Genomic DNA, 21,050 nt, shown 5'->3' with positions numbered 1-21,050 from the left:
TTTTATCGAAAATAAACAATCAACCAGCCAGCTTTATCTTGCTTCCATTGGCTGCTACATTTTTATTTAATAAAAAGGTCGTTGCTACTGTGGAGTATACATTAAAAACTAACCCTGGTTAAATCGGGCTGGTCATTAAATAAGGTAGAGAGAGAAAGATTGACATCATCCCTCGAAGGAAAACCGCGTCTCTCTCTCTCGCTGTGCCCTTCCTTTACATTTGATCCTTGTTTGAAGCTCTCCAGAGGTTAGTCTTCTTTTTCTCCGTCTCTTATCGCATCGATTCAAGCCATACACAAACCCGTTGCAGATCTTTGTTGTTCTCAACAGGTAGGATCTGCAGTGTACAATTTGAATTTCGTCCTTATATATATATATATATGTAGTATATGAACATCTATTCGATCATTTATATTGATTTATTGTTTTCACTTTTCTACTTCGTTTAGCCGTTCTTGAAATTGGTCTGATACGATCCGAGTTTAATTTCATGCGCTCTAGTATTGGTGGATGAAAATTCACGCTAACTATATATCACTATATAGATCTGTCGATTTTATCGTTCCGTGATTTGAACGTGTCTCTGAAATGCTTTGAATGCAATTTGGACTATATCGAGGTTAATGAGGTTCGTTAATCGGATCGCATATGGATTTTAGGAGTTTCGCTATCATTTGCTTTGGGATAATTATGATTTATGCTTAAATATTCAAAAATGTATTCCAATTTTGAGTTTTTCTGGTAAGGGTGTTTCATTGTAGATTGTAGGTCACGGTTTTGAATAGGGAACCACGTTTAGTGGTGGGAGCGCCCTTTTCGTTCTGATCGGAGCTAGAAAATTCTACGATGGGCGGCCTTAAAAAATAACAAGCTCCAAAGTATCATAATAAATAAAATAACTTAACATTAATTGATATTTTCAATGCGTGCATTTACATCTGGTCTTGATGAGTTTTCAAATTTCTGTATAATAGTTTTAATTTTATGCTAAGGAATCTCCCTTCTAAAACATATACAATCAAACTATCACGCATCCATTGATCCTTCATCCAATTGTGCAGTCAAATTCCTCATAATATTCATAGCAAGGAATGCCTTCTCTAACAGATGCTAGAGAGTGAGAAAACTAGAGAGAGAGAGAGAGATGACTACCTAATTACCTGTGGGGGCAATGATATATAGTGGGATATTTTCAAAAATTAAGTGGGAGTATTTTTAAAATTTTAACAAAAACTACAGGTTGTAGTGTAAAAAAAAATAAAATTCTGTGGGGATGGGCGCCCCCCACTCGGCCCTTGGTACATCTGTGCCTGCTTTTTATGTTAGTGCTGATGCCGTCCAACACATCTTTCTCTTGACAAAAATGTTTAATATGTTCTGGCATTCTAAGATTTTTTTTTTTACCTTCTCTATTTGGTGTAGTGCCTATGTCTGTACTCGGATTTTTTGTTGCTGATTTTTTTATTTTCTTATATGTCAGTCTCGAGTGATCCAGAATCCACTGAAGCAAGACAGAGATGGGGCTGACATTCACGAAGCTTTTTAGCAGGCTTTTTGCCAAGAAAGAGATGCGCATTCTGATGGTAGGTCTTGATGCTGCGGGTAAGACTACCATCCTGTACAAGTTCAAACTTGGAGAAATTGTCACGACAATCCCGACCATTGGTAAGTCCAGACTGGGACATTAACAATTAAAATTTCTACTGTATTAATTATTGGTTAGTTTTATGGAAGAATTTTCTTTTTTAATCAGTCTGTGTTTTCCAATTTTCTGATTAATTTTACTTCGAAGCATAAATCATTTGGGTTATAATTTGTGCCAGTTTTTTGTTGGTTGGTGTATTATTTATATGTTGTTTTTGATCTAGTCATTTGAATGAGCTATGGTAATTCTTCTGTTAAAGCAGGAGATACTTTACATTTTTTTATTTGACCATAGTTTAAGGTTTTGGATCAGGGTATTTCATATAGCACTAGTTATTAGTTGTGATGGGGAAAATTGTATGAATTGTGCTTATTGCATGTAAATCTTTTTTTTTTGATAAGTATTGCATGTAAATCTTTTTGAAAGATGAAATCAAATTAAGGGCTATATATATTACAGAGAGAGAAAAAACTATACATGCAATATTGAGTTTTTTAAAATGTAAAGTGATATGTTGGATAACACTAACTTGTTAAATGCGATGGGGAAAAGTTGTATGAAATATGCTTTATTGAGAATATAATTTTTTGAACATTGACGTTAAACTTATGGATATATTACTGATGTTTAATGTCTGGAAGTGAATGACATGAATAATGAGAGTAGTACCAAATGGACCCTCATAGTGGACAGGTCTGCAGCTTTAGAAAATTATTGGCATAGGCAAATACAAGTGATTGTGGGTAATGCAATAGAGTCGTCATTTTTTTTTTTCTTTTTCTTTTTTTTGTTGTTCTTGTTAGTGGTGTTAGTTTTATGGTATCTTATGCATCTTTTGGTCAAAGCATGAATTGTTGCAAATTTTTTTGTTGAATTGTAAGGGTGCAATTAGCATCGATTCTAGACGAATGAATGAGAAAGTCAAATTGGTAAGTTTGTCGGGATCGGGATTCTACATAGGATCAGTGAAGGATCTGTAGACTTGGATCGAGAATTGTATGATCCTATAAAATTAGTAGAAAAACAATTCAAAATTTTTCAAAGAAACTATCTCTAAAATAAATAAAAATAAGGACAAAACATGAAAAAAAAAAGAAAAAGAAATATCACAACATTTGTAACATGCAATTTACAGGGAAAAAATGCCAACTCAACTAATTCATGGCCTCTAATTTCATCCATAATCCCAAAACTACCCCCCAAAATAAATAACTGACCAATCGGAGTCTATATCTCCAACGAATGGTTCTGCTCCTGTATTTCCCACAGCTATCCCAGCTATTTGTGGTTGAACTCGGAAAACTCGATCCACAGGCTATGGATCCAAATCATAAACTCGACATGGGATTGCCACAAAAACCGGCTTTGAATCTAGTTAAGTTGCACTTGCCACCTTAGCTGAGGCATATGGAACTACGGATGAACCAGAGCTCCTATAAACACTAGCTGTTGAGACAGATGAAACCTAGCTTTCTCTATAGACATTTTTCTGTTTTGTTTCCATCGATATACTTTCTCTCTTTAGGCATATCCCACAAACATGGAAAGTGATTTGGTCCAAAGAGCAGTATCTAGGGTTCAGTCATTGCTAGTGGCAAAGCTGGTGGTGGCTCGATCCCACGCGTCAGAAGCTCAAGCACAACAGGCTGAGCCCAAGGCCATTGAGAGAGAATATTACACAATAGAGAGACCTAGAAGGATTTTGTTGGAGGTTTATCACCCTCGCCAGAAGTTGCTGATCCTCACTGGAGGTCATCCGATGTTGTTTGACACAAATTGCCACACTTTGCGATTGAAAGAGACTTTGGAGACTCGTGCCCTAGTCTAAAGTCATGTTTTTATAGGTTATTTGTTTTTTTGTTGCATGTTGGCTTAAAAAGTTGAGCTATATGCTTTAAATAGCCAAAAAACCCCATAAAACCTAATGACAGCCCAACAAACTCCAAAAAACAGCCCTCATAGGTCAATGAAGTATAATTTGTGGAATCGTGTAAAATCGCCCGATCCTACGATCCCACACACGATCCTGCCGAGTCTACAACTATTCTATTTGCAAACGATTTTCTATCTGATATGGATTGATTTCTCACTACTGGGCGATCCTAGATCCAGATTGCGATTTTGACAACCATGGCACTGATATGGTTAATGTTAAAGGCGCTGCTAGCATGAGGGGAACACTGATTCATAAAAAAAGGATGATTCATCTAGCCAACTGCAAGTAGTTGTAAAAAAGGCTTTGCTTCTTGTTGCTGTAGTTATACATGATTTCTTTTTAGGTACTTGGATCATTTTAGATCTTTAGTGATCTTATAATACGAGCTGAGATTGATGGAATTGGTAAAAAAGTGTATGTTTAGCAGAAAAGTTTCATAATTGCCATTTACTGTTTATGGAATGCTTCTTAGTCATAACTTCTTCTTAATCAAGCTGCATTATTTATATTTTTAAGGAAAAGAATTTAAAGGAGTTCATTCTTGCAGGATTTAATGTGGAGACAGTGGAATATAAGAACATCAGCTTCACTGTTTGGGATGTTGGTGGTCAGGACAAGGTGCACATTTTCTTTTTCTTTTCTCTTTTCCAAATTAATAATTCATGTTTCCCTTACTACATATATTTAAAGTTTACACGTGGACATGTTTTTATTCAATTTGTTGATTTAAACCCACATTTCTTGCTCCAACCCAAATGAACATTCAACAAATTGGATGAGGCTTGATAAAATTTGAAATGCTTCAAGGAAAGTTAAAAGAATGAATTTGAGCATTTTTGTATTGTATGGGAGAGTTGCACAGTGGTATGTAGCATATCATCCTTTCTATAATGGCTTAAATCTGTCTTTTGGTTGTAATGCATCATTGGTTAGTATTATGTTATATTATGCTTTATGTAGCAGAAAACCGTTACACCTTGTCTGGTCTCTTATCTGCCTATTTTTGAAGTAAATAGTAATGCACTTTTTTTAGTCATCCAAGCTGTTTGCTTTGATCCAACCATGGATGTATATGCATGTTCATTATATGTTACACCGAATGTAGAGTGGGTATGTCCTGTATATTGTAGCATATCTTGTGATTCTTTATTAGGGTATAATCATTACTCTTTGAACTATGGTAATGGTAAAATTGTATTGGGATTTCTTTTTAACTTTTATTCTGTCTAAAGAGTAACCAATGTACTTTCTTTGCAACATAGATCCGTCCATTGTGGAGGCATTACTTTCAAAACACTCAGGGTCTTATATTTGTGGTAGATAGCAATGATAGAGATCGAGTTGTTGAGGCAAGGGATGAGCTGCATAGGATGTTGAATGAGGTACATTACTGCTGTTTATGCTATAAATCTTGGATATTTTGTTGATTGTCACATAGCAGTTGGTGCCTTTGGTAACATTGGATGGCTGTTGTTTACTATGCCATTTGGCCGTTTCTGAATGGGTTGGTAAGTAGTCCATTATGTGCTTCATGTTGGAGAACTTTCTAGTCAATTATAGTTCTAGTCCATTATAGTTCTCTGTGTATTATCAATACTGGTATATTAAGCAAGGCTTTGATTTGCTCTAACTTGGTATATACTTCTGGTAATATCTAAATTATGTTCCTAAAATTTTAAATTTAAAGTAACATAATCTTGGAAAAGAAGTCATATTTGGACAATGTGGTATATCATAATTTTATATAATGATGAAAGTGAATAAAAGCAGTTACTCTATCTCATTTGTCCTTATCATGTAAATTTCTTGCCTGCTTAAACTATGTTTGCTGCATCGCTTTGTTTAGATTAAAGGATTGAGTCTTATATCCTGTTTTGAGGTATTTGCTGCATCGCCTTGTTATTTGTTATTGAATTTGTGTATTTTATGTATGTATGTCTCTATAAGTTGAGAGACCTCTATATAATTTCTGTATTAGTTTGTTCCATTTTGGTTAAGTAGGACAAAAGGGGTTTATAACTAGAATCTTTTAGTACAAGAGTTTGATTTGTTAATGTTACTCTGTTCCAGGATGAACTGAGAGATGCTGTTTTGCTCGTCTTTGCAAACAAACAAGATCTACCCAATGCAATGAATGCTGCGGAAATAACTGACAAGCTTGGTCTGCATTCACTCCGCCAACGCCATTGGTAAAGTTTCTTTTTTTCTTTCCTTGGCATTGCAATAGTCTATGTCTATGTACAGCACTAATTTCAACATCTTTGATGTTCACAAAAAGCATGGACTTGTCACCTATGCTACATAGACTCTTTGAAAATGCTTGACCGTGTAGGTCACTCAACGTTGGGACATGGGTATGTGATGTGTTTTCCACATATATGAATAGACAGACATCTACAATATTTAAAGTTCATTATATAATTGTATATAAAACTCTCTTATTATGTTCCTTTTCTTGTCTTATTGTTTCAAAGCGAGTGAAAACATTATTTCACTCTAAAAAATAATCTGAAATATTGAACAATATAAATATTTAGCCATAGTCAACAATTAAATCACATATATATTTTTTATAATTACTGTAGGCTTACATCAAAGGTCAGTATTTAGTCCATATCCTTTTTTGTCTTAATTATGGATGAACTGACGAGACACATTTATATGTTGTTGATATTGTTTTAGTGGTTGAAACTAGAGCAAGTGCTAAATTGGTAATTTGGAGGGAAGTTCTAGAATTTTAAAGGTTAAAAAGAAGTAGAAAACTGATATATGTAGTGTAACTTTGGTAGATCTAGAAATAGAAATACAAATAAAGATGTATTCGTGAAGTGTAAAGAAGTGAACATTTCCATCATTTAGGCTTAGTTATTCATAATGAAGGAGAAATTGGAGATGAGCCAGGATGAGCTAAATGGATAAGTGCTTAGTGTAAAGAAGTAAATCTAGTATTTTTGGTGTAACCGGCATATTTCCACTAAGATTGAAAGGAAAATTCTAGTGTTGGGCAACTAAAAAACATGTGTAAAGTGAGTGGCAGAAATGCAAATCTTAAGATGGATGTGCAGTAAGATGAGAAATGATAGAACTAGAAATGAATACATTCACGCGTTGGTTGAAGTAGCACTAATTGGAAATAAAAATGAGAGTGAGTTTATTAAGATGGTTTTGACATGTTAGGGGAAGGAGAAGACCAAAGCTAACGTGGGTAGAGGTAGTAAGGAATGATTTGATAAAATGCTGTTTGACTGAGGCTTTGGCCTTAAATAGATCAGAATTGGACATGCATCTACAATATTTCAAAGTTTATCATATAATCGTACATAAAACGATTTTGGAGATTTGATGAAGTCAATGCCTTAGACACACATGTTCATTCGATACACTTACGCGAGTCTATGTAAAATAGCTCGTCACTACCACTTTGATGTAGGACAAAGAACAGGCTCAAATAGAAGAAAGCAAATAAGAGTTGTAGGCTGGAAATTCAGAAAACAAAGCTAAGATTCAAGGGGTTGTTAGTAGATCACTCACAAGAAATCTCAAAAGATATTTTGTTATTCATTCATTGGCTGCGTAATCAGAATTACATAGTATCCTTTTTATAATAAAGGATGACCCTTGGATTACCCTACAATGGAGGTAAACAAAAATTGACTCTAGCTTAGTAAAGTAGCAAATAACTTAATTGATGCAATTTACCAAAACAATGCAATTTCACCATAATTAATGCAATTACCAAAATAATGCAATTTGACCAAACCCACCCCCTAATTATGCAAGACTCCAAGTGGACCCCCCATTGTTTAGTATGTGCCAAATTAAGGTTTGAGCCTTAGAACCCTCCTTGCAACGCCATTTATATACTTTAAAAGGCTGCTGCCACGGTTCTCTACCACAGTTTGGCTCATTTGTTTAGATGGCGCAGAACTTGCCACTTGGCCAAGTATTTTATGTAATAATTCGATTTCACCGAAAATGGACTTTAATAGTTTTATATATGTATATACCTCTTCCCTTTGTGGTTTTTTACCTTGATATGTGCTGAATATGTGCTAAAGAATATCATGAGTTATGGTAAATGTTTAATAAGTTGAAGTATATGAAATTTTGAATGAACTATTGAAATTGCTTGTTCCATGTAATTCACATAGATTTTTGGATGAAAAGAAATTCACAGATAAATACGATGGCTTGTACTCCTGCTGATTTGAATGTGGTATGTCCATCTCAGGTACATCCAAAGCACATGTGCAACATCTGGGGAGGGCCTTTATGAAGGCTTGGATTGGCTATCCAACAATATTGCTAGCAAGGCAAGTACATGAAAGTAAAAAGTAGTAGTAAATAGAATTCTCTCAGTGATGGTAGTCTCTATATAATAAGACTTGCATGTTTGCTAAATGTTGCAATGAACAGCAGCAAGTTTAAGCATTAGAGAGGTTTTGTTTTATGTTACCTCACTTTCTGTTTTTGCCAGGGGATGGTGGTCGGAATTAAATATTATGTCGATTTTGACCTTACATTTATATCTTTTGCTTGCAGGCTTGAGGATTGCGGTTTGCTGGTGGTTTTTTCGCTCAATGCGTGGGGAGATACTAATGTAGGCGTTTTATGATATTGTTGCAATTCCTAGACTACATTTTCTTGAAATTTTCAATGACGTTGTAGTAGCAAGATGTTGAGATGGATACAATTTTTGAAGCTATTTTTTGGTTTTGTATAACTGGTGCTTGGCTACTGCCTATGGTCTTTAGCTGTAAATGATACTATTATGTATGGTGTTGCCGTCTCTTTCTGAATATTATGTTGTCCTAGAAATGTTCCAGTCATGGGTCAAAATTGGCTTTTCAAGATGTTGTAGCTGTAGCAATTCGGTTAAATTTTAATCGGTTGAAAGGTATTCCAAAGCTAGAATAGTTATTAAAAAGGAGTGAAATATGAGGATGATTTATATTTGTTTATACATTTATTTATGCTTCTACGTGACGAACAATATTAAATTTGTTTATTAAAATCCCTACACAGACACTAGTCTCTCTTACACGGTAGAAATCTTTAAGTTACTTTCTTCATGCGTTTACCAGTGCTGGCTGGAGTTAGCGCTTGCTCTTCACGTGCTCTACAATTCTGTGTCTTTGTTCTCTCTCTATAAATCTTTTACATTCCTTGAGACAATTCAAAACACTTGTCAAATAGATGCCACGCAAAATCCTTGTCGTGTCGCAAACCTCTTTGATTGGACTGTGACAATAAAGTTATCAAAGTTTCTTCGGGTTTTTGCTTGATTGCATGAAAATGATTAGCATTTGAATTATCGTTGCAGACTATAAATCTTGATGGAGTAGGAATAGAGCTGTAAATAGTGCTTAAAAAATTGTAAGTTTTAGGCTTAGCCTGATTCTTGAAAGTCTTGTATTAGGCGTCAGGTTCAAACCCACTACAAAGTTTAGTAGAAAAGGTATAAAGTTGGTGACTCAAGGTTATGTGTGTGATATATATATATATATATATATATATTTGTTTGTTTGGAGCGTTGTGGTCTAGAGATGCAAACAAATAGGTGAATGGGATTCAAGTATAACAGTAATCACACTTTAAAGCAAATAGAGAAGCTATTTGATTGTTAACCACATATTAAACACGTGGTTAGGACTGAGCCTTTTTCTTCTAAAGTACTAGTGGCACCGCCCATTATTTGCATCCTCATGTGCATTGCTTTAACCAATTAAGTATGCAATGCCACTTTCTACACGGAACTAACCCATTCAGCTTTCCAAGATGATATTTCTATGATTTTTATTTATTTATAAATCTGATTTTTTTTTTTATTTTTCTCCTTTTCAACTAATGTTCCAAAGGACTTAACTGTTTCAGATTAGTTTATTATTATTATTATGTTTTTTTTTTTTTTTTAAGGAGAGAAGTTCGAATGCCGAAACACCTAATTGAAGAGTTATCTACCAACTATGAAAATGCCCTTCAAATTAATTGATCCATTGATGTTGGATTTAACTTCTAGAAGTTTCTTTCTGATAGTAATGTTCTTGGTTGAAACTTTAAAAAGTAATTTATCAATTTTAAGGCACCATTATATGATGAACATTTATTTAGTAATGTATTAAAAATATTTTACCCGGCAGGTCTAGATATACACAATAGATATTTACTATATAAACTTTGATGAATATAAAGGATAATCATATGAACAACCATTACCAATTCATTCATGACCACAAAATGGATATTCAAAGGGCAATGCTGTCATCTTATTACTCTCACATGAAGTGTCAGACTCTGCACAGTTATGAGTTGAGATATTAAGAAGAAAGTTTCTATTAATATCAAATTATGGACCCATTTTAGGCATTAGTCCTTTTAAACAGTACATAATTAGTGTTTTTGGCTAAACCACATATCATGATCCCAATACATTCAATTTTGGTTTTTCTTCCTCCTATTATTGATGATGAGGCTTTGTGTGGATTACAATTGTTTTAAAACCCATTTTAATATCTTTCAATGGTGATCTCAATTATGATAATGACTTGTCCAACATTGCCATAATACAATCTAAACCACTAAAATCCACCCAATTCGACATAGAATGGTACATACTATTTAAAGTTAAAAAAGTTAAAAGTTGAATAATTTTACACACACCTTTTAAGAATTACAATTCACAATTTCTATTATTGTGAGATATTATACGTGGTAACGATTGCAATGTTGACCTGGTATAATCGACGTCCACAAATAATTTATCAAAGTAAATTAATTAACTTTTTAGTTATATTGTAAGTTCACTTTGTTTTAATTATTTATAACCATACGTTATAACGTATAATTTCTTGCTAATAGTCATACCAGCCAATCTGATTGGGATTATCTAGAAAAGAAAAGAGAACATGTAACTCAATAAGTATCAATTCAATGGGAACTCAATATTTTATTTCCAGATTCATATACTAATTGCATTTAAGTATGTGAAGAAAAATTACTGGGACTGGAGACTCCTCAGGATAGTGGGACTAAAGATTTTTCATGGGGTCATTCATCTTAAGACTTCTTCAAATTAAACATGCTTTAACCTCAAAGTTTTGATAGGCTCACAACCATGACTTTAAAACGCGTTGTGTTATAGAAGAATGTTAAATTTACATATAGCATGTCCTATCCACACTGAAGTGATGTGTGATTATGCACTTGTATCTTATCCAATGTGATAGTTCATTGGTGCCAATTGTACACGTTCACACTTACCCACTCACAAGATCGCCACATTTAATGATTGTGATATTATTATTATTATTATTATTATTATTATTATTATATTTTTTCAATTTCATTCACTTGACAATCACATAATTTTTGCAATCATGGCCTCATTTTATTCATCTCCAATGTTCTTTGTCCTCGTTTTACCTTTATTTTATATTTTTTTTTATAGTTATAGTGAACACGAATTATAACAAAATAGAAAAAAAAAAAAAGGATAAAAATTAATGGTATTGAATTATAAGACTAAAGTAATCTTGAAGCTTTGGTAATGGTATTTAATTATTAAACTAAAGTGTTGTACTTATTTTTTGATTGGATATTTAAATATTTTTAAGATTATCCTCGATTGCACGGAATTAAAATTAATGATATTAGGGAAAATTTTAGTTCAGCTTTTTGTAATTTTAAGTTAATATATTTTTTAATTTCACCAATTTGAATTATATGAGGTCGAAAATGTATTTAAGTGACGGCGATTTTACTTATTATAGAATGTTAAACATTCTATATTTAAAAAATATTCGAAAACTCTCAACTGCAATTACGATTTAAGTTTTGTCACAAAAGTATGATGTACTGGGGGTGACGTACGTAATATGCCTTCGAATCAGCTCTAAAACAACTTGGGTCGAGAATGGGCCTTACAAATGTTAAATTACTCTTCGGCCTTACAGACAAAAATGATCAATAGTGGCCCAATAACTAATGTACAACCGTGCTAAACACACTCACAGCATCCAGAAAGTTTACAATATTTTAAAGTACTACATCGTAAAAATTCTTGATTTGTTTGATATAAAATGAAAAATAAATTTTTATTTATTTATTTATTTATTTTAAATATGACTCTGTATGACGTTCTCACCAGTCACCACTTCTAGCGACAAAAAGAGTTTTCTGTAATTTCATTGTCCTAGTTTATTTCATAGACAACTTTAAGAATGCACTGGTTAATTTACGTGTCATGATGACAGAAACTCAACTTAAACATATAAATCAAAGCTTAATATGTTATATAAATGTATATATTTTGCTTACATTAGTACGTGAATTCTAGGTACACACGCACCTACATACATGTATCTACATATTTGTGTGTTTTCTGTCTGGTACATCATAGAAAGTTAGAAACCCTTTCGTGCACTCTCAGCCTCAGCTTTCCCACACGCGTTTACTTTTTTATTATTATTTATTATATATATTTTATTTTTGTTTCTATAAAAGAAAAAGAAAGCAACATGCATCATGTGCAAGAGTGATTAACGTCTTGTCACAACAAACGATATATCATTTTATATTTTTAATAAAAAGATGGAGAGTTTAAATCTAAGAACGAAATAAGTCTATTTTTGTATATAACAGTTGTCATGGTAGTTAACATGCCTCTCATTATTTAGGTAGTAGAAAAAACTATATATATATATAGTTTGCACAAGATGGAGTTAGGTTAAAATTAAGCTCTCTAATGTAATATTTTAAAGCTCAATTAATTAATTAATTAAACAGATGCAAAATATCTTAGACTCATCTCTATAAATGCCGTTGCCAACTCTGTTATCTTTCTTCAAAACTCACAGTGTATCCTATATATCTTTCTCTTTCTTTCTCTCTCTCTCTAAAAAAAGAAAAATGGAAAAAAGAGTATGCAACTCTCAAGATGCTGAAGTGAGAAAAGGGCCATGGACGATGGAAGAAGACTTGATTCTCATCAACTACATAGCAAATCATGGCGAAGGTGTATGGAATACCATTGCTAAATCTGCTGGTACGTAAACTATCCTTCGCATTTTGTTCTTCATATCATTTATTGCTCTTTTTTTTTTTTTTTGGGTACATAACCTGGCCTAGCTAGTCTAGTAACCAAACTGTGTCGTTATATATATATATATATAGGTCTGAAACGTACCGGAAAAAGCTGTCGGCTCCGGTGGCTCAACTACCTCCGACCTGACGTCAGGAGAGGAAATATTACACCAGAAGAACAGCTATTGATCATGGAGCTGCACGCCAAGTGGGGAAACAGGTGTGTATGTTACAATTTACAAATATGAAATTCATCTTAATTTTAAAAATGAAATGACAATTTTTTATTTTTTATTTTTTATTCATTACGTCCAAGCTGTTTTATGTCGTCCTATGATCATTCTTTACAGTTTGTGGACAAAAGGAACAACCAACATACTTCCGATAATAATTAGGGTCGCTATCTCCACGTACATATATATTTATATATATAGAGAGAGAGAGAGAGAGACAGACAGAGAGAGATATTGCAACGTGGGGATTTTAATGATTATATGTCTATAGCTAGCAAAGGTACTCTCAATTGCAAACGTGATATATATATATATACACACATATATAATATGTTAAATATTGTTAGCTTGTGAAATATATATATATAATATGGCTAGCAATGATCCCCATTTTTTTTTTCTTTTTTGGAAGATAAAAAAGATCCTTTCAATTGTAACATGGGGTTTATAATATGGCACATGTTTATCATGATTAAACTCCCAATATGGCCACATGTTTATATATGATTTATTGTTATGGTTATGTATCACTTTCAATGTGGAAAAACAATGCTTTCTTGCTCCAAATTAATATAAGCATATAGGCCTTATATGATTGAGCTGGGGCACATCATATTGATCCATCCATAGTGCATATGGCAAATAATCTGATCCAAGGACTTTTACACTTGATCAATTATTTTCTTTGTTATTCTTTTGAAAAAAGAAAAAAAAATATATTTCCTAGGAAAACGTTTTGCAAAATTTGGAACCTTGTGTCATTAATTTCATATTTTAATTAACTATGAAATCTATTTTGAAAGATATTGAGTACATTTTGAATTAAAAAAAAAATTTGGACCCACTTTTCCGAAAAAGTGTTGAAAAATTCCAATGAAAAATGATGTTGTTCCTTTACTAAACTTAGTAATAAAGACTAAGCGCAATATATATCTATATATATTACAGCTGTGGTTACATATATATATATATATATATATATATATATGGTCCACGTTTTGCAATAGAAGTCACTATTTTTAGGTAAACCTATTTCAATTGGTCACATGTAAACTTTCCCAATCTGTTAAAAGGTAAGCCTCCTTTAATTTGTTTGACGTAGACTGTCACCCATACTGTTTTGGAGAGACCCCTCGAGATTACGACTTCCACACATCACTTGTGTAATTTTTTCAAAATAATAATAATAAATATAAATAAATAAAGTATATTTTTTGGATAATAAAAATAAAATATCATGGTAAAGGTTTGCATATAAATCTTTTTTCTTTTAAATCTAAGGATAAAACAAGGCTGCATTTTATTTTTCCTCTTAAGATGCAGGTTGTCATATGAAAATAAGTGATTTGTATTTTTATTTTTTATAATCAGGATGTTTGAAGTTTTGCTGTGACTAATATTCCACCGGACTTCTGTAAGGCACCCCTAAAAATTAGTGATTTGAAAAAGCTAAAATAATAAATAAGATTTTTGTATTTTATGATGAAAATTGTTCTCCTTAGCACAACCTATATATATGATTGATTGATTGTAGTATATAGATATATATGTAGACCTAAAATAATCATCCTTGTGATATCTATTCAACATTTCTGTGGAACTTGAATGATTTAGATTTCAAACCCTAGAACATGACTGCTTTCATTCTAAACCCTAGAACATGACGGGTTTCATTATCTTAGAACATGCATGATTGATTAAGTTAATTAATACCATGACTAAAATAGCATTTCACACATAAATACACAGACACATGACATGGTGGGGCATGCTCATTTGATTCATTTAATGTTAGCATTGTTAGGTAAGCTCTGTGTCACGCTCCCGCCTATTTGCATGAAGGTTGTGAGAGCGACACGGGAATCCTAAGGAGGACTACTCATGCATAACATTAATTAAAAGAGTGTTTTTTTTTTTTTACGGTCTTTAATATTTGTGTGGAAATTGTGTAGTAGAGTTAAAAAATTCTAGAATATTGAAGAGCTTATAAAATATTTGTAATGGGTATAAAATTGTAATAGAATATATAGTAGTGAGTTTTGTGCAGAGTTTAGCCATATGCATTTCACTCATATATACATATAATTGTACATACACACACACACATATATATATTGTTGTTGTTGTTGATAAGATTTTTGGTAGCGTAGGTGGTCGAAAATTGCAAAGCATCTGCCGGGAAGAACCGATAATGAGATAAAGAATTACTGGAGGACTAGAATTCAAAAACATATTAAGCAAGCAGAGAATTCAAGTGGACGGAGTAGTGAGAATATGGATCAAGCAAGCACAAGCACAAGCCAAATTTGTAGTACTGTTAATGCAAATATTGCTACCGAAACCTACACTCCAACACTGTATCCAGGAAATGTCACCGGAGGTTCTTTGCCGCCTCAACCCAACGACAACGCTTGCAGCACTGATCAATCTAACAACTTTTGGAGCATGGAAGATTTCTGGTCTATGCAGTTACTTAATGACGATTAATTAAATACTGCTTTCTAGACTTGTATATATTTCAAATTTTAGCCAATTCCTATATATATTTATGCAGTTACTACTGTACTAATATATATATTATAGAAAATAATAATAATAATAAAATTATGGTTGTAATATATATAATGAAGATTCCTACCATCTACATTTTGCTTATATGGTAAAGGTGGATATATTTGCTTATTATTAATGCATGTATTTTTAATATAAATATTTAAGTGGATGGTTCTATTATGTAGAATTTATATAATGTGGATATATATTTGTGAATTTTTTATTTATTAGGTTTTACTAGTCAAAGTATATAGTTTGGACGTGTTCCATCAAAAATTATAGTTGGTCTATCTTAGTCCAGTCTACTAGACTACTTTATCAATCAACATATTTTTTTTGTACGTTAGAGTTGATGATTTGATTCATATGATTTTTTTTAGATGGAGATTTTTTTTTTTTTTTTTTTTGGGTTGAATACCAGTCATGTCTTGAGTAGGTGTTAATATGTTTTATTATTATTTTCAGGATAAAAATGTTAAGAGTTAGTAGTTAATTATTAAAGGGAAGGGAGAAAGGCGCAAGGCTCGAACATAAATTTTCAAATACAAAGAATAACTTAATTACTCCAATAACACGTTAATATGTTTGATCTATACAAAAGTATAAATTATAAAATTAATGGCATGATCTAGGCATGCATTTACATGACAAACCAATCACGACATTGCACATGCACACAACACATGTACCAAAACCGAATCCATAAAGAATTGAGGAGTGAAAAGATATGTATATAGCTATCCTTGGTAAATTCCAACTTTGATTTCCAATTTATCTATATTTGTGCATCAACTTCCGTCTACGAAGTTGGACGTGAGCCTAACTCTTTTTGTGTACAAAAGGAAATTTCACATGCTCCATATAATTCACGTCAACTTGCTCAACATGTTTACTTTCCACACTCCAACTATATCAAAACACTCACAAATTCTTTGAAGTACGTACAACCTTTACATAATATAATAATATATCAATATTACGTAAGCGATTTAAGGTAACAGTTATATAAGTGATATGAAGTTCTTGTTTAATCGATCTATCTAAAGTAGCTGCATAAGTAACTTAAAACTATTACATAACCGACGTAAAATTGATGTAAAGTTATTACGGTGGCATATGACGTCGTCTGCAATAGGGGAGGATAGGAGCTCATTGAACAAATAGTTAACTGCTAATAAAGTTGGACTCTCACCCTCAATATATACATATACAAACAAACACATAACAAAGATCTATATATATATATATATATACACACACACACATATGTAGGAATAATTTTCTTTTAATGTAATTAAGTATCTGATATAATTATTTCTTTAGGCATATCTCGTTGTTGATTGTTGTTGCTGCTGCTTTTGCTTGGGATATAAGAATGAATGCATCCCCATGTGATGAGTCCGTTATTGAAAAAAATTAGGATCATATTAATTATGACTTTTTAATGATCTTATCAAAGGTATCGATGCCGAACTCGTATAAGTGAAGTGTTTGGTGGTGTTAATTAATTTGTTTTTAGTTTTTTTTTTTTAGTAAATTAATTTGTTAATAGTTATACCATGTGCAAATGAAATGAATTGTCTATATATATAATTAGTTTAATCTCAAAAATATCACTCTCTCTGTATATATATATACTCATAAATATTAATTTATATACATGGACATTATACTATATATATATATATATATTATGGTGTACAATATGTCAATATTACAATGTGCCCCTCCTGAACAAATTTTCTGACTCCATCTCAGTTTGTTTGTACACACACGCATATATATCACTCTCTCTGTATATATATATATACTCATAAATATTAATTTATATACATGGACATTATACTATATATATATATATATATTATGGTATACAATATGTCAATATTACAATGTGCCCCTCCTGAACAAATTTTCTGACTCCATCTCAGTTTGTTTGTACACACACACGCATATATATGAAAGCATTTGAAACTGGGCTATTCTCATTTTCCATTATCATACCATGTAATGTAATTAATGATGATCTGTATTAAGTTTTAAGGGATAATTTAAAGGTTTTGGTTAGGGGTGGCAATTCGTGCTCACATATTATAATTGTGTTGTATTAATCTAAGGGTATTATACTAAATAGGTCAACCAAACACGACAAGGGGTGCATACGGTCCGGTTTGGATCGGATTGGGAGTTTTTTGGGACCAAACTATTTATAACGGTTCCACTATTTTTGAAACCAGACCAAACCATAACGCTAATGGAACCAAACCAAACCAAACCGCGAAAAACCAGTTTGGTTCGGTTCGGTTTGTTAGTTTAAGTTGATTTCCTTTTTTAGTTTAATTTTTAAAAACAAAATCTCTTACTTTTCCCGGTATATAATACATCAGGGAACTGACAGTGACCAACTGACAATCACATATGCATTGTCAATAATATCAGGCACATGTGGAAGAAAGAAAGAAACAAACAGTGATCAGATGACCACAAAGAAAAAACTAAAGCATTCCATGTTTACCATTTACGAGGTATTAGGAAAAGAAAAAAAAAAATTTAACTCCAGATTTCAAAAAACAAGAGAGATCAAGTACGGAATAGGTAATGTTTGAAATCCCCAACTATCATAATTATTTCTTGACATGGCTAAAAATATATAGACTTAGTTTACTAACCACTATGAAGTTGAAAAGAATATATATATATATATATATATATATATGTTATATAACAGTTTGGTCTGGGTTGGGCCGGTCTAGCAGGACTCTAAATCAGGATCGAATCGAAAAATTACGGTTTCATAATTTTGGGCCTAGGTACAGACCAAAACGCTATACAACTAGCTCAAACCGTTCAGTTCAGTTCGGTTCGGTCTGATTTTTCGATTTATCGAATTTTTTAAACACCCCTAAACACGACCTATTTAATAGTTGTGTCAGAAACCTTCACAACTAGCCCGACCTTTTTTTTAAACGGAAAACACATGTTAACCTGTTTAATAACCTATTTACTAAAATCATACATTATTATTTAGACGATTTATAATACTTAATCAAACAAAAAATACTACAAAAATATATATTATCTAAAGAGCTAATGTATTTTTGTTAGAATTTATGTTGACTAATTATCAATAGTAATTGGGTCTAAACATGTAAACAGTTATATGACTGATATTAACACGATTATGAAACTTCTAATAAAACGAATTACACGTGTTGAACACCTCAATCCTAACACAACATAATTAATAAAACAGATTAATCGTGTTGACTCATTTATGACTCAAACTCAATTAAGTAAACTTAAACCCATTTATATCGTATCGTGTTTGAGTCGTGTTGGCGACAGTTGGAATTTAGGGACCCTAAATTTTAAGTAGATAGTTCGCCGTATTGGCCGATACGCGACCTATTTTTAAGTCCGATACGTGACCCGTATCGATCAGTTTACACTGACTTTGTCCGAATCTGTTATACCGCGAACGCGATCGATACCGTGACTGTGACCGATATTGCGAATCATATCATGGCTACAAGTTTGTTTGGGTAATGATTCCTTTTATATTTAGCCCCTTAGAAATGCCTTAATTTTAGTTTGAATTAAGAAGGGAGGGGACTTAAAAAGGAATTTGGGGTGGTGTAGGTGCAGAATTTCGCTCAACCAATAATGATTAAGAAAAATAAAACAACTCATTCAATCAATAGTAAAAATAAACAAGAACAATATATGTCGAAGCGTAGAATTGCTTGATTCCTTTATTGGAGGTCTAAGCCTCTATTTATATACAAAAGATTGTAAAATTATGGTAGGACTCGCGTTGCTTGTCCTCCAATTCTTTCTATATAAACATTCCCTAATAAAGTTTTTTCCATTGTCTAATTTTCCATACATAGAACTTGCCTTGTACAGAACTTCCTATCTCAGAATTTTCCTTCTATGGTAAATCCTTCAACTGGTAGGACTTGTGCATTCTTGAATAACTGAGCTGAACATACTTTGATCCGGCTGGGCTTGAGTAACGGACCGGATGTTAAATATTAACAAGTTGGGCTGATGACCTCTTGATTTGGCCTTGATGGAGGTTGGAAGACAAATAACAATGGTCTTGGGCTAAAAATACACTCAATTTGGGCTTGAGCATGATGGGCCTTATATATCCTTGGAATGTAGATATGTGTAGTGATGACGTGTACGCTTCTTATTGGAGGGAGTTTTTTTCCCTCTACACTTTGCCCCAAATTTCATTTTTAATTAAGTGACGGCTCCCATTAAAGAGGGAATTGAAACCGGTTTTTTACTTTGCTTCAGAGACGGTTCGAGGACTTTCATTATTACTCCGTCGTACAAGATTCTGCAAGAGTTACATTCGCCCTAGCTGCACTCCTGCGTTCTTCATTCCATCGCCTTGTCAGGTTAGTTTTTTTTCGCATCTTTCTCTTCAATCTTTCATTATGAGTACTTCCTCTACTCCCGAACGTATAGACATTGGGGATTCTGAATCCACACCTTCATTTTCCCCCGTTCGAATTAGGGCTCCCCCTCTTAGGGTTTCTCCAGATCGTCTTTCATTGAATCAATTAGGTACTTCCCCCCTTCCAGCCGAGACATCCACCCCAGGTTCTGATAATGTTTTTACTCATGAAGAGAGGAAAACAATCATCTCTATTCGCCGCATCAAGTTCTCTATTGCTTCGGTAATGGAAGAATTTGATATTCCTGAGGGAGTAGAAATTGTAGAATATCCCGAGGGTGCCGATTTTACCTCCGGCGAGGGAATTGAAGAGAGTGAGTTACTTCTTTCGGTAGGGCATCTTAGCGCCCTCCGGTTCCCTCTTCACCCCTTCTATCATTTAGTTTTCAACAAGTTAGGTCTTGTACCCCTTCAGGTAAATCCTAATTTCTTTCGCATCCTTTCGGCACTGTTGGTGCGCCGGAAATTAGAGGCTCTGGATTTGACCTTTGCCGACCTTCTGCTTACTTATAATATATCTAAGCATGGGACCGAGCCTGGTCGCTTCTTTTTTACCTCTCCCCTTCATCAGAGGATATGCACGACCTTCCTTCATCCGAGAAGAAGTGGAAAGAAAGGATGGTTATAGTTAAAGGAAAATGGTTCGTGCCCCAATCAATTACGCTCCCCATCCCGCGCAAGTTCGGGAAATTAGGTATAGAATACTTAACCTCCCTTCATACCAAGTGTTCTGGTTGTTTTCCTTGCCAAGTCTTAATGTTTCGCCGTACTTATGAGTTTCTTAGTGTTTTTTCAGCTACATTCCCATCCTCCGCAGCAAGGAACTGACTTTCTTTTCTTGAGGAACGAGTCTGGAATGACCCCTCGCCTATCGAGGACCTGCTAAATTCTTCAAACCTCAAGGATATTGCCTCCAGTGCTGTTGCTGCAGACCTCATGGATCTGTCTCTACCATCCTTTGATAGTTTCCCCATGACTGAGGAGGAGATACGGAAGGCTGAGGCTTTAAAAAAGAAAGCCGAAGATGCCCAACACTTGGTCGTTATTAGGTCTACCGAGGGTGAGGTGGAGGCTGAGGAACCATCAATGAAGAAATCTCGCCTCAACCCCCCATCCTCTGGTAAGGGCAAGGTC

General features: G+C 33.3%; 2 protein-coding genes across 4 annotated transcripts; both read left to right on the top strand.

Annotated features, from left to right (window-relative positions):
- The first annotated feature begins 86 nt into the window (after positions 1 to 86).
- On the top strand, positions 87 to 8,380 carry LOC132285850 (ADP-ribosylation factor 1-like). 3 transcript variants are annotated; one of them, XM_059788079.1, is made up of 7 exons: positions 95 to 247; positions 1,481 to 1,665; positions 4,129 to 4,199; positions 4,844 to 4,963; positions 5,652 to 5,770; positions 7,813 to 7,894; positions 8,124 to 8,380. In XM_059788079.1, the coding sequence occupies exons 2-7, from the start codon at positions 1,518 to 1,520 to the stop codon at positions 8,127 to 8,129; spliced, it is 546 nt and encodes a 181-aa protein (XP_059644062.1). In that variant the 5' UTR covers positions 95 to 247; positions 1,481 to 1,517; the 3' UTR covers positions 8,130 to 8,380. The 3 variants fall into 3 exon arrangements, with proteins under 3 accessions (XP_059644061.1, XP_059644060.1, XP_059644062.1); XM_059788078.1 differs by lacking the exon at positions 8,124 to 8,380 and having other exon boundaries at positions 87 to 330; positions 7,813 to 7,921; XM_059788077.1 differs by lacking the exon at positions 8,124 to 8,380 and having other exon boundaries at positions 89 to 247; positions 7,813 to 7,921.
- Positions 8,381 to 12,373: 3,993 nt separating this feature from the next.
- On the top strand, positions 12,374 to 15,668 carry LOC132284625 (MYB-like transcription factor EOBII). The gene is made up of 3 exons (XM_059786743.1): positions 12,374 to 12,624; positions 12,753 to 12,882; positions 15,046 to 15,668. Exons 1-3 carry the CDS (start codon positions 12,396 to 12,398, stop codon positions 15,380 to 15,382), a joined length of 696 nt encoding a protein of 231 aa, XP_059642726.1. The 5' UTR covers positions 12,374 to 12,395; the 3' UTR covers positions 15,383 to 15,668.
- The last annotated feature ends 5,382 nt before the right edge of the window (positions 15,669 to 21,050 follow it).

Source organism: Cornus florida, unplaced genomic scaffold (assembly GCF_030987335.1).
Source record: "Cornus florida cultivar Cherokee Brave unplaced genomic scaffold, ASM3098733v1 CherokeeBrave_3.0.0_Hap2_Chr11, whole genome shotgun sequence".
NCBI classification, from domain to species: Eukaryota; Viridiplantae; Streptophyta; class Magnoliopsida; order Cornales; family Cornaceae; genus Cornus; species Cornus florida.
Note: the sequence above shows the minus strand (reverse complement) of the source record. Positions and strands in the feature narration are given on the sequence as shown.

What these genes read in the sequence shown, in the direction of transcription:
- LOC132285850 (XM_059788078.1), top strand. Translation starts at nt 1,518, where the DNA reads ATGGGGCTGACATTCACGAAGCTTTTTAGCAGGCTTTTTGCCAAGAAA. An exon ending in CACGACAATCCCGACCATTG is followed by an intron (nt 1,666 to 4,128) that starts GTAAGTCCAGAC and finishes TCATTCTTGCAG; the next exon opens with GATTTAATGTGGAGACAGTG. An exon ending in ATGTTGGTGGTCAGGACAAG is followed by an intron (nt 4,200 to 4,843) that starts GTGCACATTTTC and finishes TTTGCAACATAG; the next exon opens with ATCCGTCCATTGTGGAGGCA.
- LOC132284625 (XM_059786743.1), top strand. Translation starts at nt 12,396, where the DNA reads ATGCCGTTGCCAACTCTGTTATCTTTCTTCAAAACTCACAGTGTATCC. An exon ending in TACCATTGCTAAATCTGCTG is followed by an intron (nt 12,625 to 12,752) that starts GTACGTAAACTA and finishes ATATATATATAG; the next exon opens with GTCTGAAACGTACCGGAAAA. An exon ending in CACGCCAAGTGGGGAAACAG is followed by an intron (nt 12,883 to 15,045) that starts GTGTGTATGTTA and finishes TTGGTAGCGTAG; the next exon opens with GTGGTCGAAAATTGCAAAGC.